The following is a 13704-nucleotide window of genomic DNA, read 5'->3' as shown; positions in this document are numbered from 1 at the left end:
TAGCATCCATCTTGCCTTCTTTTAGAGCTGTGATATAAATGATTACAGTTGAGGTGCTAATCCTGAACTCTTCCTGTTATTTAATGGGGAAAATCTGGTACTTCAGTAATTCAACTGCTTGACTTCAGGTGTTCACTACAGTATTAGACAAATCATGCCTTAGGATTTCTGTGGCTTCACCTGCATTAACTGCGAAGAGAACCTGAAGTGAATGGACTAGCTCAAACAGAGAATATCTACACTGTAGATATTTAATGAAACGCAGTCTCATTCAAGGAACTAAACATATGACTAAGTAGCTAAATTACTATTTAAATCTGCCGGCCTTTAAGGAACATATTGTAAAATTGGACCTCTCTTTCTATTTAGAGCAATCGTTTGACATATAATATAAAAACTCAAATATCTATGATTCCATTTGAGAAGGTAATTTTCCATACAGTGCATATATGTAAATTGCAATTTGGTAATATTTTATATATTGTTCTTCATTCAAGAAGTGTTGGATATTGGGCATTGTAGTAAGGCACAGTGGACTCCTTAGATAATCGGTCATTTCACTTCAGGGCCTAAAGTGGGTGAAAGAAAGATTCACCGCGTTTTCATTTTCCATCCTCTTGAACATTAATGAATCTAGGATTCATTTTTGCCTTTGTGGTTTTTAAATATTTTCAAGTCCACAATTAGGAAGATATTTTCCATCTCATATGAAGGATTGTTTGCATACCATACTTGAGTCAGTATGTGAATGGCAGTTTTTACAAAGTTTCATAGGAAAAACAATAATTCATTAAGATGGAGTAATGTTTAGAATATGTTAGTCTTGTCATGGTAGAGTTTGTTTTTTAACAAGTGTTTGCTGTGATTTAATGCAAATGAAACAGCTGGGAAATTTTAAACTGAGAGTTTTCTTTCATGGGTGGACCCAAAATATTTGTAAGGTTGTAGATAACATAGTTAAGGCTAGTTCTAATTATTAGACAATGATTCTAATCTGAGCTGACCATAAATGCCATTTTCCAAACTTATTTCATTAGCAACAACAAAAGAAATGAACATTGTACTCACTGAAAGTAAAGAGGCTGTACAGTGGAAAATTGAAAGTGCTTCTCAGGATGGGTCTGCAAAAGGACCAAGTCTGGGTGTTCAAAATGACGTTACTTCTGCAGCTGCATATTCTTTAATTTATGAGGTCTGTCCTGGTTTCATCTGGGATAGAGTTGTCTTCCTAGTAGCTGGTACAGTGCTATGTTTTGAGTTCAGTATGCGAAGAATGTTGATAACGCTGATGTTTTCAGTTGTTGCTCAGTAGTGTTTAGACTATAGTCAAGGATTTTTCAGCTTCTCATGCCCAGCCAGGGCACCTGACCCAAACTGGCCAACAGTGTATTCCATACCATGGGACGTCACATCCAGTATAGGAACTGGGAAGTGGGGGCAGGGAATCACCGCTCGGGGACTGGCTGGGTGTCGGTCGGCGGGTGGTGAGCAGTTGCACTGCGTGTCATTTGTACATTCCAATTCTTTTATTATTGCTGTTGTCATTTTATTAGTGTTATCATTATCATTATTAGTTTCTTCTTTTCTGTTCTATTAAACCGTTCTTATCTCAACCCAGGAGTTTTACTTCTTTTCCCGATTTTCTCCTCCATCCCACTGGATGGGGGGGGAGTGAGTGAGCGGCTGCGTGGTGCTTAGTTGCTGGCTGGGGATAAACCACGACAGGTCTTTATTTGAAGATAATATTAACTAGGACTTTCCTGGTTTTCTGATTTTCATGTTTAGTAAGACCTCATGTGCAATCTTCATAAAAGCATGTTTGGAGGGGAAGGGATGAAGTGGTAAGTCTTTCAACTTCACTATTGATAAGGTTTGCAGAATTATTTCAGGTTTGCCACTATGCAGTAATATAAGTTGCCATGGCCATTGCAAGCTATGCATCGGTCAGTGCTGTTGGTTACTGACGAGACTTTTGTTGGCTGGTGTGGCCTTCTCTCTCTTTTATCCATAATATGAATTGTCTTCCCCTCTATCTTTAGTAGCAGACTGATAATGATTTAGTTCTCTCCACCTTGCCCTGTAGTACATGTCTAGATACATTTTTGCTTAATGTGCTTGAGGCCGCTGTGTTTGCGACGATTTTAATCAGACTTCTGCTTTTATAGTACATATGTATGAACACCCTGTTATGTATGTTTTAGATACAGAAGTACATATTTACGGAGTGTCTCCAAAAAGTTTCTTTCACGTCATGACTCCAGAGCTAAATCTACTATCCAGGTGAAAAAATGTAGAGGTGCACACATAGTGCTGTAACATGTCCATCCACTCGCTTGTAAAATCCATGCTCCATAGCTGAAGGGGATCAAATGTTTATGCAACACGTAGTTGTAGAATATGGTCAGTCAGCAACCTAATATATGTTTAAAATGCAATTTAGTGCACCTCTAACTGTTGTCACACATTTTTTTCCTATCCAGGAAATGAAGACTTTCATTTCTTGTACTATTTGGTGGTCAATTTTTTTTATCCTCCATGCATTTTTTCTTTTTTTTTTTCTCCCAAGTTTCTGTAGAAAGACTCTATATTACGCTTTGCTCCCTAGTTCAGCTTGCAAGTTGTTTTTTTCTTGTAAAATTGTAGGCTTTAAAGGGATTTAGATAACAACATGGTTGATATTTATGATACAGACATCATTGTCCAAAATTGTCCGAGATCATCCACATTTTCCAGAAAAATTTTGTTGTTGTAGAAGATGAAATTTCCAATTAAGTTTTGGTGAAGATATTTATATTCTATAAGGAATATAAAACTAAAAATGTCAGTTCTTTGTTGGGCAGAAAGCCATTTAAATTTTAACTGGGGAAAAGCTGAGAGACTGGTTAGTTGTCGACTGCCAACAGCCTCACTGACATTTCTCTGAAAAACTGGCTGTATTTCAATTAGAGGCAGCCTGTTAATACAGCCCAAGAAGTTTGTAATGATGGGGTTTAGGTTCTTTTCATTAAGTAGCACGTTTATGTCGTGAACTTCAGTGGCTAGTATGATGTTCTTTAAAGGAAAGTATTTTTACTAAAACTTACATTAACCAACAGCTCCTGTAGTTAGAGAAACAAGCAAGCTTAAAGCGGTTTCAGTAGAACAAAGATAATGTGTGAGAAAGTTTTGGCAATTTCCATAGAGACAAAAACTAAATCCATTGTGAAAAAGATTTTTCTAATAACTCAGCTGGATACAATAGCTTGCCAGATTTCAGAGTCTTCAAGGTCTAGTCTCTAGACCTCATGTTTCAAAGCATGCTGAAAGTAAGAGTGACGTCTCCTTCATACAGAACAGTGGGTTCAGCAGGCACACAAGCAGAGACATTTTACAGTTTCAAAGAAGAGGGAAAAACACAGCAATTAAGAAGGATTTTTCTTTAATCTGATGAATTGGGGTGTTCTTGATATTTGATGTTACTACTGAAAAGTATGTGCAAATTTTTATCCATTCACTTCGTACTTGTGAATCCTAATCTTCTGAGACCAGCAAGAGGGAGCGAACTATGCTATTATTGTAAGTTAATGTGTTGGAAATCTCTGTTAGAATGCACTGTTTAAATATTTCAGATGGAAATTGACACAGCACTGAGTGATCTGGAAGCAGCTGACTTTGCAGAGCTGGTAAACATTTTATTTTTGTTGTTTGCATTGCACAGTATCTCTTTGCCCTGGTGTCATATTCAGTAGTTTAAAAAAGCACTAATTCCAAACTCATCCACTTTTTTTAATCAAGTGGGAGTCAAAGCAAAGCTATACTCGATTATTCTTGTCTTGTTCAATTTTGCCCATTCTGTTTATCCTGAATTTCTGTCCATGGTTAACATTATAACTGTATTATAATCCTATAGGATTAGTCACTGAAAACCCATGATTTACTATAATTTAAGTCCCTGGGATGTCTACAAGGACACTCTTAATTTCAAAGAGCTGATTCTTGTTACATTTCTATTTTTGTATAGATAACTCTCTCCTTCCCAAGCAATTGTGAATAAACCTCGAAACTTCTTTGGAGGACCGAGAACTTAATTGTCCAGTTTACAGAACACAATTACGAGTTATGCATACTTTTAATACTGTTAAAAGGGAAGAAGGCAATTTACTTAAGCACCACTTGCTGTGCATGCTCTTTACTGTGCTATATAGGACAGTGAGGTGTAAACATATTGAAATTTCAGTTTTGCTTTCTCAAATTCATGTTCCAGAAAAGTTATTTTAAAATTATATTCTTTATAGGTATATTATAATTGAGCATAAAGATAACTTTTTTGATCACATATTTAGCATAATAATTTGGGACATACATAATCTCAAAAGATACTTAATGATTCTTAAAACCTAAAATACAAGGTAGGCAGACCTGCAGTCCATCTTGCAAAAGAATACAAAAAAAGAATCGCTGTACTAAACAACCTGGATGATTATTTACAGAAAGCAATGTTTAAAAGTTGTAGTTTATTGCATCAAAATTGATTGCACCCACTTAATTTAAAATACACTATATCCACCTAAAGATAGTGTTACTAATCTGAGAGCACTGGGCATCTAGATTAAAGGATCAAGGAATGGGTGTATTTTGGGTAAAATGTCAAATACTGGGAAAAAATGCTTTGACTTGGAAGTTTTACTCCAGGAGGGCCTCTGTTGTCAATAGTTATGCGTCAGCCGCTTTGCTGTTAAGAACTCTGAGGATTAGCATATCCTAACAAAAAGTTTATGGACAAATAAGAACTAAATAGGAAATCTGTTATTTTGAGCTGAAAATTGTTAGAGAAAATCAGTGACGTGAAAATCAATAATGGAGGCTAAAAACTTGGTATTTCACTTAACTGTTCAGTATTAACTGCCATACTGATAATAAGAAGTGGTCCAAAATGAAAGTATTAAAGAAGATACTGGTTACAATTGACTGGAATTAGTTCATTTGCATTTTGGTAAATAAAATGAAAATTCTGAATTAAAAATTATACCATGCTTTTTTCCCCACAGTCTGAAGATTATTATGACATGAGAAGATTATATATGATTATGGGCTCTTGTCTCTTCTACAAGGTAGTATTAGTGATTAAGGCCTAAAGATTAGGAAAATGCATCTGGAAATCTAACCCAGTCATGGAGTAACTCTTTTCAGAAACTCACAAATATTAAAAAAAAGTATGATTGCTTTAAATGTGTATTTCTAGTAACAGACCTAAAACTCAAACACCATAACAGAAAAAATAGATGTCAGGAAGTGGTGTGTACTACATGATCGGTAAGGACAAAATACTTGTTTGAAATTGTCTTATGGGAATTTTGTGCTGTATGATCCAAGGATTGGAGAGAGACAGTAATAAGAAAGTAATAAGAGTCAATTCAAGTGAGACTGTATGATATTCTAATAGGAATTTCTTTGTTCATTGCCATTTTTTAATACCGATTACAGGTGATCTATCTTTAATCTGTCTTTAAAGCAAAGACTTTAGAAATTGGATTGACAGCTTTTTTCACTTTGGCCTCATTTGTAAATTTATGTATCTTTATTATATGTAGACAGTGTATTCAACAGTATAAAGAGAAAGATAACAGCCTTTGTTTTAAGGAAACTTACATTTTAAGGATTTTATCATGCAATTGTTCTTTTTGTCTACCTGGACTTCAGTAAGGCCTTTGACACTGTCTCTCATGGCATACTCCTTGAGAAGCTGGTGTCTCATGGCTTAGACAAGCGTACTCTTTGCTGGGTAACAGACTGGCTGGATGGACGAGCCCAGAGGGTTGTGGTGAATGGAGTTAAATCCAGTTGGGGGGGGGTCACAAGTGGTGTTCCCCAGGGCTCACTACGGGGGCCAGTTCTGTTCAATGTCTTTATCAATGATCTGGATAAGGGGATCGAGTGCACCCTCAGCAAGTTTGCAGACGACACCAAGCTGGGAGGGAGGGTTGGTCTGCTCGAGGGTAGGAAGGCTCTACAGAGGGATCTGGACAGGCTGGATCGATGGGCCGAGGCCAGTTGTATGAGGTTCAACAAGGCCGAGTGCCGGGGCCTGCACTTCGGTCACAACAACCCCGTGCAACGTTACAGGCTTGGGGAAGAGTGGCTGGGAAGCTGCCCAGCAGAAAAAGACCTGGGGGTGCTGGTCAACAGCCAACTGAGTATGAGCCAGCAGTGTGCCCAGGTGGCCAAGAAGGCCAACGGCATCCTGGCCTGTATCAGAAATAGCGTGGCCAGCAGGAGCAGGGAGGTGGTTGTTCCCCTGTACTCGGCACTGGTGAGGCCGCACCTCGAGTCCTGTGTTCAGTTTTGGGCCCCTCGCCACAAGAAAGACGTTGAGGTGCTGGAGTGTGTCCAGAGAAGGGCAACCGAGTTGGTGAGGGGCCTGGAGCACAAGTCTTATGGGGAGCAGCTGAGGGAACTGGGGTTGTTTAGTTTAGAGAAGAGGCAGCTGAGGGGAGACCTTACCGCTCTCTACAACTATCTGAAAGGGGGTTGTAGCGAGGTGGGTGCTGGTCTCTTCTGTCAGGTGGCTGGAGACAGGAGGAGAGGAAATGGCCTGAAGTTGCGGCAGGGGAGGTTTAGGTTGGATATTAGGAAAATTTCTTTACTGAGAGGGTTGTCAGACATTGGAATAGGCTGCCCAGGGAAGTGCTGGAGTCACCATCCCTGGAGGTATTCAAAAAGCGCATAGACAAGGCACTTCAAGACATGGTTTAGTGGGTTGATGGTTGGACTCGGTGATCTTGAAGGTCTTTTCCAACCTAAATGATTCTATGATTTATGCTGGTAGTGTTACGAGACTAAACTATTAGCACAAATGGAACTGCGGAGTATCTACCATGACGCCATTTTAACTGTTATGCCCTTAGTGCTAGAAACACTGTTGTACTATGTATCTTTTCTGGAAATTTTATTAATTCCAGTGAAAGCTCAGTATTTTTGGAAGAGAGAATTAAATGAGAATTAAAGCACCTTAACTCTGTAGCTGTTTTGCAAGCTGTTAAAGCCATGCATTTCCCAGTTCGACTTTGATAACTTGCATATATCCTGATGTTTTTTATTTGTTTATATTTCAGTATTTTGATTCTTCAGATGTGATGCAAAAGCTCAGTGTTATCTTGTGTAGAACTGTATACCAAAAAAACAGTCTCTGGCCAGAAAGCTTACAATGTCAATGCATGTGGAGCATGGATATCTCTATATGAAAAGTACTCTTAAGTGATAAGTGGTGGTGGTGTATTTCTTACTGAATATGCTTCCTTTTCTGTGTTTAATTAAGGGTTACTTGATTGGTAATCACTTGCCAAAGGAGGATCTTATTGATATAGGTTTATATTGTCGGCACTATTGTCTGTTACCCTTGGCAGCAGAGCAGAAGATTGGTCAGTTAGTGATATGGCGGGAAGTATTTCCACATCATCATATCCAGCCATGTGAAGTTTCAAGTTTTACAGGATACAAGGAACCTGAAGCAAGATACTTTTTACTGATAGTTGGCTTGGTAAGTTAACATTTGCAGTATGCCTGTTTTCTGATGCTCTGTTTTGCTGTTGTGTGTTGTCTACTGTTCAGTAAGGTAACACTTTCCATGCATTTTATAGTAATTTTACAAAATATTTGTATTACAGCTGTTTCATGAGATAGAATTTCTCAGACAGTAGCTTTATTTATACATTTGTACAGCTTGCAAGTTTAAGCATAAATTCTTGCTGGTTTTATGCCTTTTCACTTTGGTTGAAAATGTTTTTACTTTCATGATCTTGTATTTTCAGACAACTTATTTCAGAAAGGTGTTCGTGGGATTTTTTTAAATGTGGACTTTTTTTAAAGCAAACAACTAACGAGTTTGGAAATGATAGCTTTTACGTTTGCATCATTAACTTAAATAACATGATAACAGAAAGAACTCCTTGAACATGATTTGATTAGAAAAAAATAAGTAACTCCTCTGGAGATGAGGAAGGAGTGTTATAGATAGTGCTGTATTTTGCCCAAGTATCATATGAGACATAAATATAATACAGCACATACTGTATATTAAACCAAAGGCTAATGTTGCTTCCTCCATGTTTACAGAGACACTTTATGCTGTGTGTCCTGCTAGAGGCAGGAGGCTGTGCATCAAAAGCTATTGGGAATCCAGGACCAGACTGTATATATGTAGATCAGGTCAAAGCCACTATACTTCAACTGGAAGGAATAGATGCCGGCATAGAGGAAAGGCTAGATTCTCCTTCCATTCCACCTTTATCTTGTGCTGACTGGTTCCTTCCTGCAACACGTGACAAACTGGAGAGCTTGACCACCTCACCCATCCTAAGCAAGCTACAAAACACTTCCAAATCAGTAACTACTCCAGCAAGCAAAAGGACCCTATTTGGTGACTCTTCCTTAACGACGCGTAAGCCGAGCCCTACGAGAAACAGCGGAGGACCTGACCATGGTAATGAAGGTCCTCCAGAAGATGAAAGCAGTAATCCACAATCTGGAGTGGATCAGGTCTGAGAACAAAGACAAAGAGAATTTATAAGGTTCTGGTGGGCTTGGAGGGGGTGGCAATTCCTTTAAAAACTCCCTCAAGTAATTTTATTTTTTTTTTTTTTTTTTTTTTAAGTATACTGTAAAAGAATAAGAGCCCCTGGATTCGGTAGAAAATACTTTGTTGCCTTGGGAAGCTTTGGGTCAGCCTCAGAGCCATCACATTTTTTTATCATTGCTTGTAAATATTTGGCTTTTTCACATGACTAAAATGGGCACAGCTGCACTGGAATCAGCAGAAATAATTGGAGACTATCCCCAAAATAATAATGGTGTAAATATAAGTGATCAGAACAAATTGCTGTACAGTTGTACAACTGCTTCTAACCCATTTTAGTCTAAAATAGGCTATAAAATACATTTATATAAGTTGATGGAACTGTTTGGGCCTTTTGAAAAAAATGCTACATTATTTTCTTCTAAGTAGGTGATTTGTTGGTTTGATTCTGTTCTTTTGTTAGCTGTCTTTTCTCTGTTAGTTTGTCTATCTGCTTGTTTTTCAGGCCACTAGAAAAAAACACACCCTACCAAATCCATTTCATTTGGGAAACCTCAAAAAGAACCTTTCAGAGAAAGATACAGAACTTCTTAATGCTATCAAGTAAGAAATTTTCTTTTTATCAAGTATTTCATTTTTAAGGCCATACTTGGATCTTTTTTTGAATATGCACAGATCACGGAAGTTCCTGCATAATTTTGTTCTAACCAGAACTTTGCTGTACAAGGATTCTCAAAAGCAAAGTTCTTAAATGGAGAGCTTAATTAGAAAAGTTGACTGTTTCTCAAGAATATGTCAGTAGAATGTATGCACATGCCCCACATATATGTGACCTTGGAAGTTCAAATAAAAGAGGTTTTGGCCCACAAATATACCTTGTGCCTCCCTGGTACCTCTAGGAAGGTGTACAAAGGACAAAGAAGCCGTGTTCTTCCCAGTTCCCACGTGTTGCTTGTGATGGCAGTCACTGTGGTGTTTTGTTTGAGCTCTAAAAAAAGCTTTCCTCCCGTGCCGCCCCCCCCCCAAACTTTTATTTCTCCTTTCCTTTTTTTTGGTGAGAATTTTTGAGAACACAAGTGCAATACCTAACTTGTACCATAGTTTTTCGGTTTGGGTTTGGGTTTTTTTTAATTGAGTATTGACAGTCCAAATTAGCAGGATTTCCTTGGTGTACAAATAGGCACTTTTGGAATGTCTGTATCCATTTTTGTACTCTGTTGTAGATAGCAGAAAAACAAATCTGTCTTAAGAAACAAAAGTATATGTTGTTGAACTGAAATTTCTTTCAAAATTATTTTAATATTAAATGAATTATCCTATTTTTTTAAGGTTGACATCCGGTCCTGAGAATACCCTCTTCCACTATCTATCTTTGGAAACGATGCAAGGAATCTTTATTACTCCAACTCACAAAGAAGTAGCACGGCTCGGTGGCTCCATCCACCCTCAATTAATTGAGAATTTCTATCGTTGCTGTCTTTCAATTCGTTCTGTTTTTCAGCAGTCCATGAGGAAAGAAGTATGGAAGCTCTGTCTTCTGTTTTTCTATTTACATTCTCAACTCAGTATTTCAAGATTGTTTTCACTCCACTATTTAAATAGTTCACTAGCAGGTGTATTTGCACATGTGTGGTTGTTTTTAAAGCTCTTTATGTTTTCACTGTTATGGGCAGGTTCTTTCTTTGACCATCCAACCAAGTATGCATGCAATTATGTCTTGGTCTCCCACCAAAAATGCCCTCAAAATAAATACTCTGTGTCTCCAGTATAGTATTTTCTTACTCTTGTTTCGTATTAGGACTCTTCTTTGTAACTTAGCAAAAAGTTTCATGCGCTGGGTTCAAGAACTGTAAGTAGCAAAAGAGACGGTTTCAGACTGGTCGCAAAATAGGGGTTTTCAGATTGGCAGCAAAAGGAAATTTAGACCCTCTGTTTTTCATGCAAAATGTTTCACGTGAGCAGTGACAGTGTGGTCTCCCCTCACTGTGCTGTCAGCGTGTCTGAACAGGGACCTGAAGAGGGACTCTGGGTTGTTCATTCTTAGTGTCTTTCATCTCTTTGCTACCCAAGATTGCTTATAGATTTGCCATCCACTAATGTCTGTAATCGTTTGTTCATACGGATATTTGTCTATAAGAAGACTGGCTATAATGATGGGTTGCTTTTAATTGTGCTGCCAGATCTCTTGGATTTTAGTTTAGGTAGGGTGCCAGGATAAGAAAGGCTTTTTCCCTTTACACTGATACCAATTCAAGCCTTGCTCTAGGCTTGGGCTGAAGCCTGATCATCCCAGCTACCAGAGCTTTATGTGAGTACTTGGTATTTAGATTAGACTTAAAAATGGACAGGTCCGATGTCAGCAACTATACTGCCTTGTGTTTGATTAAAAATTTCTGTTTACTCCAAATGATCCATCTGGAGTAAGATGGTAGTAGTAATGCAGAAATCTAAACAATAGGTATAAGAACCAATTTATGAGGTACTCCATTCAGATCAGATACTCTGTGTTCAGTGCACACTTTTTTTTGCTACAAGTCTGGTTCTTAATTGCAGAGTTGATTTTTATTGACATGAACCAAATTAGGATAACATTTCTTCTCTACTAATTTTGTGACCTGTTTAGTCCTTTTGGAAAAGAGAAATAATTAACTACAAACCTAAGTGGAATACTGTCTATCAGTTGAATTTTTTAAATCCTAAAGTGACAATCCAAGTGAATTAAATGAGAAATAGGAAATAACAGTAGAAATTGAATGAATGCAGTTTGCAAACAGCAGTATTTTTCTTAACGTTTTATTGAAGTTACAAAAAAAGTCACTTCTGGTTAGACTGATGTGCCTTGTAAATTATGTAGGAATTTTTAAGTGTTAGAAAAGTAGGTTAATTTAGTGCATTGTTTTGTCAACTTCATATGACACTGGGGTTTGGCTGAGTAGGACTTTGGCAATGAGTCGTGTATTTTGGGCACTTCTGGTGGGACATCTAGAAGCCCAAAAGCAAGCAGAGAGAATACACAAGTATTTCTTATCATCAAATTGCCTTTGGTTACAACTGTTAAATAGACAGTTTATAGTTCAAACCAAAAAAAAAAAGAATAAAGAAACCATTCAACCATTAGGTGTAGCTCATAAAAAGTGAAAAACTCACGGTTGAAAGTCAAAACTTCTGTTTTGGCCACAGCTACCTTGGCACATGCTTTCCTGGCTTCTTCAGATGTGAGTACAGTAGGCAGCAGCTGGGTTCATTCTGCTCTGACAATCAGAAATAATTGATGAACATATGGTGCAGAACAAAGTTTCTGTTTTAGAGAAATTTGGGGTAGTTTTTGCATGTTGGCTCCAACAATTAATGCTGAAATTGGCAGGTTGCCTTATGGCACGAGGAAAATATAAAAGAATGAATAGAAGTTTTCCTTGTTCATAGTGCACAACAAAAAAGTCAAATGTAGAAATGTGCTATTATACTGCTTATTATTTGGTATCAGCTAAATATTGTTATAGTTTAGGATTTAGAGAATTGCACCAGTAATGCAAAATTACAGTAAACCGATCAATAATTTATGTTGTCTCACTTTTTGAGAACTGAAAATTCGCAATTTAACTTCTAAATGTGTACAGAAGTTTTTAATAAATTTTAAATTGAGCAAAAATAAGCTCTCTAGTCTTAAACTCTAAAATACATGTCAGTGTATGTGATAAGCAGCCCTGACCTCATTTGCTTCATCATCATCTTAGTATTTTCTTACTTTTAAATCAGAAGGAAAGACGTTTTAATGCATATGAAAGTATAGACCCTCATAGTTCTATCAAATATCCCCTCTTAATACATATTATTTTCTTGAGTATTTTCAGTATGAATAGCATAGTGTAAGATGTGCTAAAATATAAATAAAAGTCAGCTTGGAAATTGCATTATAATTACCCCATTTTTTGGTGGAGAAGATTATTAGACTGAGTACTAACATATTCCTTAAGTCTTTTTTAGTAGCAGTATTAGCAAGAACAGGGTTTGAAACAATTTTATGTACTAAGAAAAGATACAGGAGGGGTTAAGTCATCTGTTGTGAAACGGCTTCTACTCTATGAACTAGGAGTAATATAGAATATGCTTCATGAATTTATTCCAAAGCACGTTTAGGTAAATTTAAAAGACGACATCTCAGGCAAATATTAGCCATTTGGTTTCTCAAATGCTAAGGTGCATTTCACTTTTTCTTCCACCATTTTTGAGAAATTAAGATAGTTGTGATGTTTTGCCCATCTTTTCTCTTCTAGATCTTCAGCCCCCACATCTTCAATACTGTAGGCAGATTGAAAGATGTGGTTTCTGCTTCTGCATGTGGCAGAGAGAAGTTCCTTGAGACTTTTTTTCAAGAAAAGCTTTTCTTTCACCTTTGAAGCTACCAATGGGAACAGAAGTTTTATTGGCAGATCCAGAGATGCCCTCCCTGGCTTAGGAACTCTCTTAAGACAGATTTGTTTCAAAGGGATTTCCACTCCTGTTTCCATAATCTCATCTCACTTCTTATGCTTCAAAAACAAAAAAAAAGATTAAAAGCTTGTTTTTTCATTATTACATAGACATTTACAAAAGAGTAATAAACTTCCTTTGACTTCAGTGGGAGAAGAGTTAAACTAGTGACAAAGCCTTTCAAAACTCCTCCTGTGTTTATCTCCGTGTCTATTCTGATCTTTTTCCCCTCGCACTTCTGGTGAAAGATACCATGGCTTTATTGGACTCACAGGACTGTTGAGCACCAAGACAGAGCAAAGAGAGAAAAATAGTTTTTGTGCATGCAATTTGATCCTCTACCAAACAGGTACCAGGAGCTCAGTTAGAAACAACTGGAACTTTTGCAAGGTTTATTCAAAACCTCTGTGCAAAACATAGGCCTAAAAACTCAATGAAACATGAAAATGTATAGGAAATAAAGACGTCTTATGCACTCATACTGAGTAAGAGCAAGAAAATGCTCTGAGCAAAGTGTTTCAACTGTTTATTTACAAAAGGAAATTCCTGCCTGGCCAAGTTTATTCAATATACTTTTACTATCACAGTTCTTAATTAGGGAGGCACACAGAGAAAGAAAGATGAGAGGTTTAGCTTGTTGTAACACACTTTTTAAAAGAAGCTGTACTATTTCAGATGTCTTA

At 37.3% G+C, this 13704-nt stretch overlaps 1 protein-coding gene across 1 annotated transcript in view; it reads left to right on the top strand.

The window, feature by feature from the left end:
* The window catches only part of INTU (inturned planar cell polarity protein), a 51492-nt gene that overhangs the window by 35135 nt on the left and 2653 nt on the right, over positions 1 to 13704 (top strand). The window contains exons 9-14 of the mRNA XM_010564502.1: positions 3609 to 3662; positions 5028 to 5090; positions 7295 to 7516; positions 8092 to 8514; positions 9057 to 9154; positions 9881 to 10070. Of these exons, the coding sequence (XP_010562804.1) occupies positions 3609 to 3662; positions 5028 to 5090; positions 7295 to 7516; positions 8092 to 8514; positions 9057 to 9154; positions 9881 to 10070 (1050 nt within the window). The remainder of the gene's footprint in view (positions 1 to 3608; positions 3663 to 5027; positions 5091 to 7294; positions 7517 to 8091; positions 8515 to 9056; positions 9155 to 9880; positions 10071 to 13704) is intronic.

This window comes from Haliaeetus leucocephalus, unplaced genomic scaffold (assembly GCF_000737465.1).
Source record: "Haliaeetus leucocephalus isolate CR32 unplaced genomic scaffold, Haliaeetus_leucocephalus-4.0 Scaffold181, whole genome shotgun sequence".
Taxonomy (NCBI): Eukaryota; Metazoa; Chordata; class Aves; order Accipitriformes; family Accipitridae; genus Haliaeetus; species Haliaeetus leucocephalus.
The sequence above is the reverse complement of the archived record's forward strand: the minus strand, read 5'-3'. Positions and strand labels throughout refer to the sequence as shown.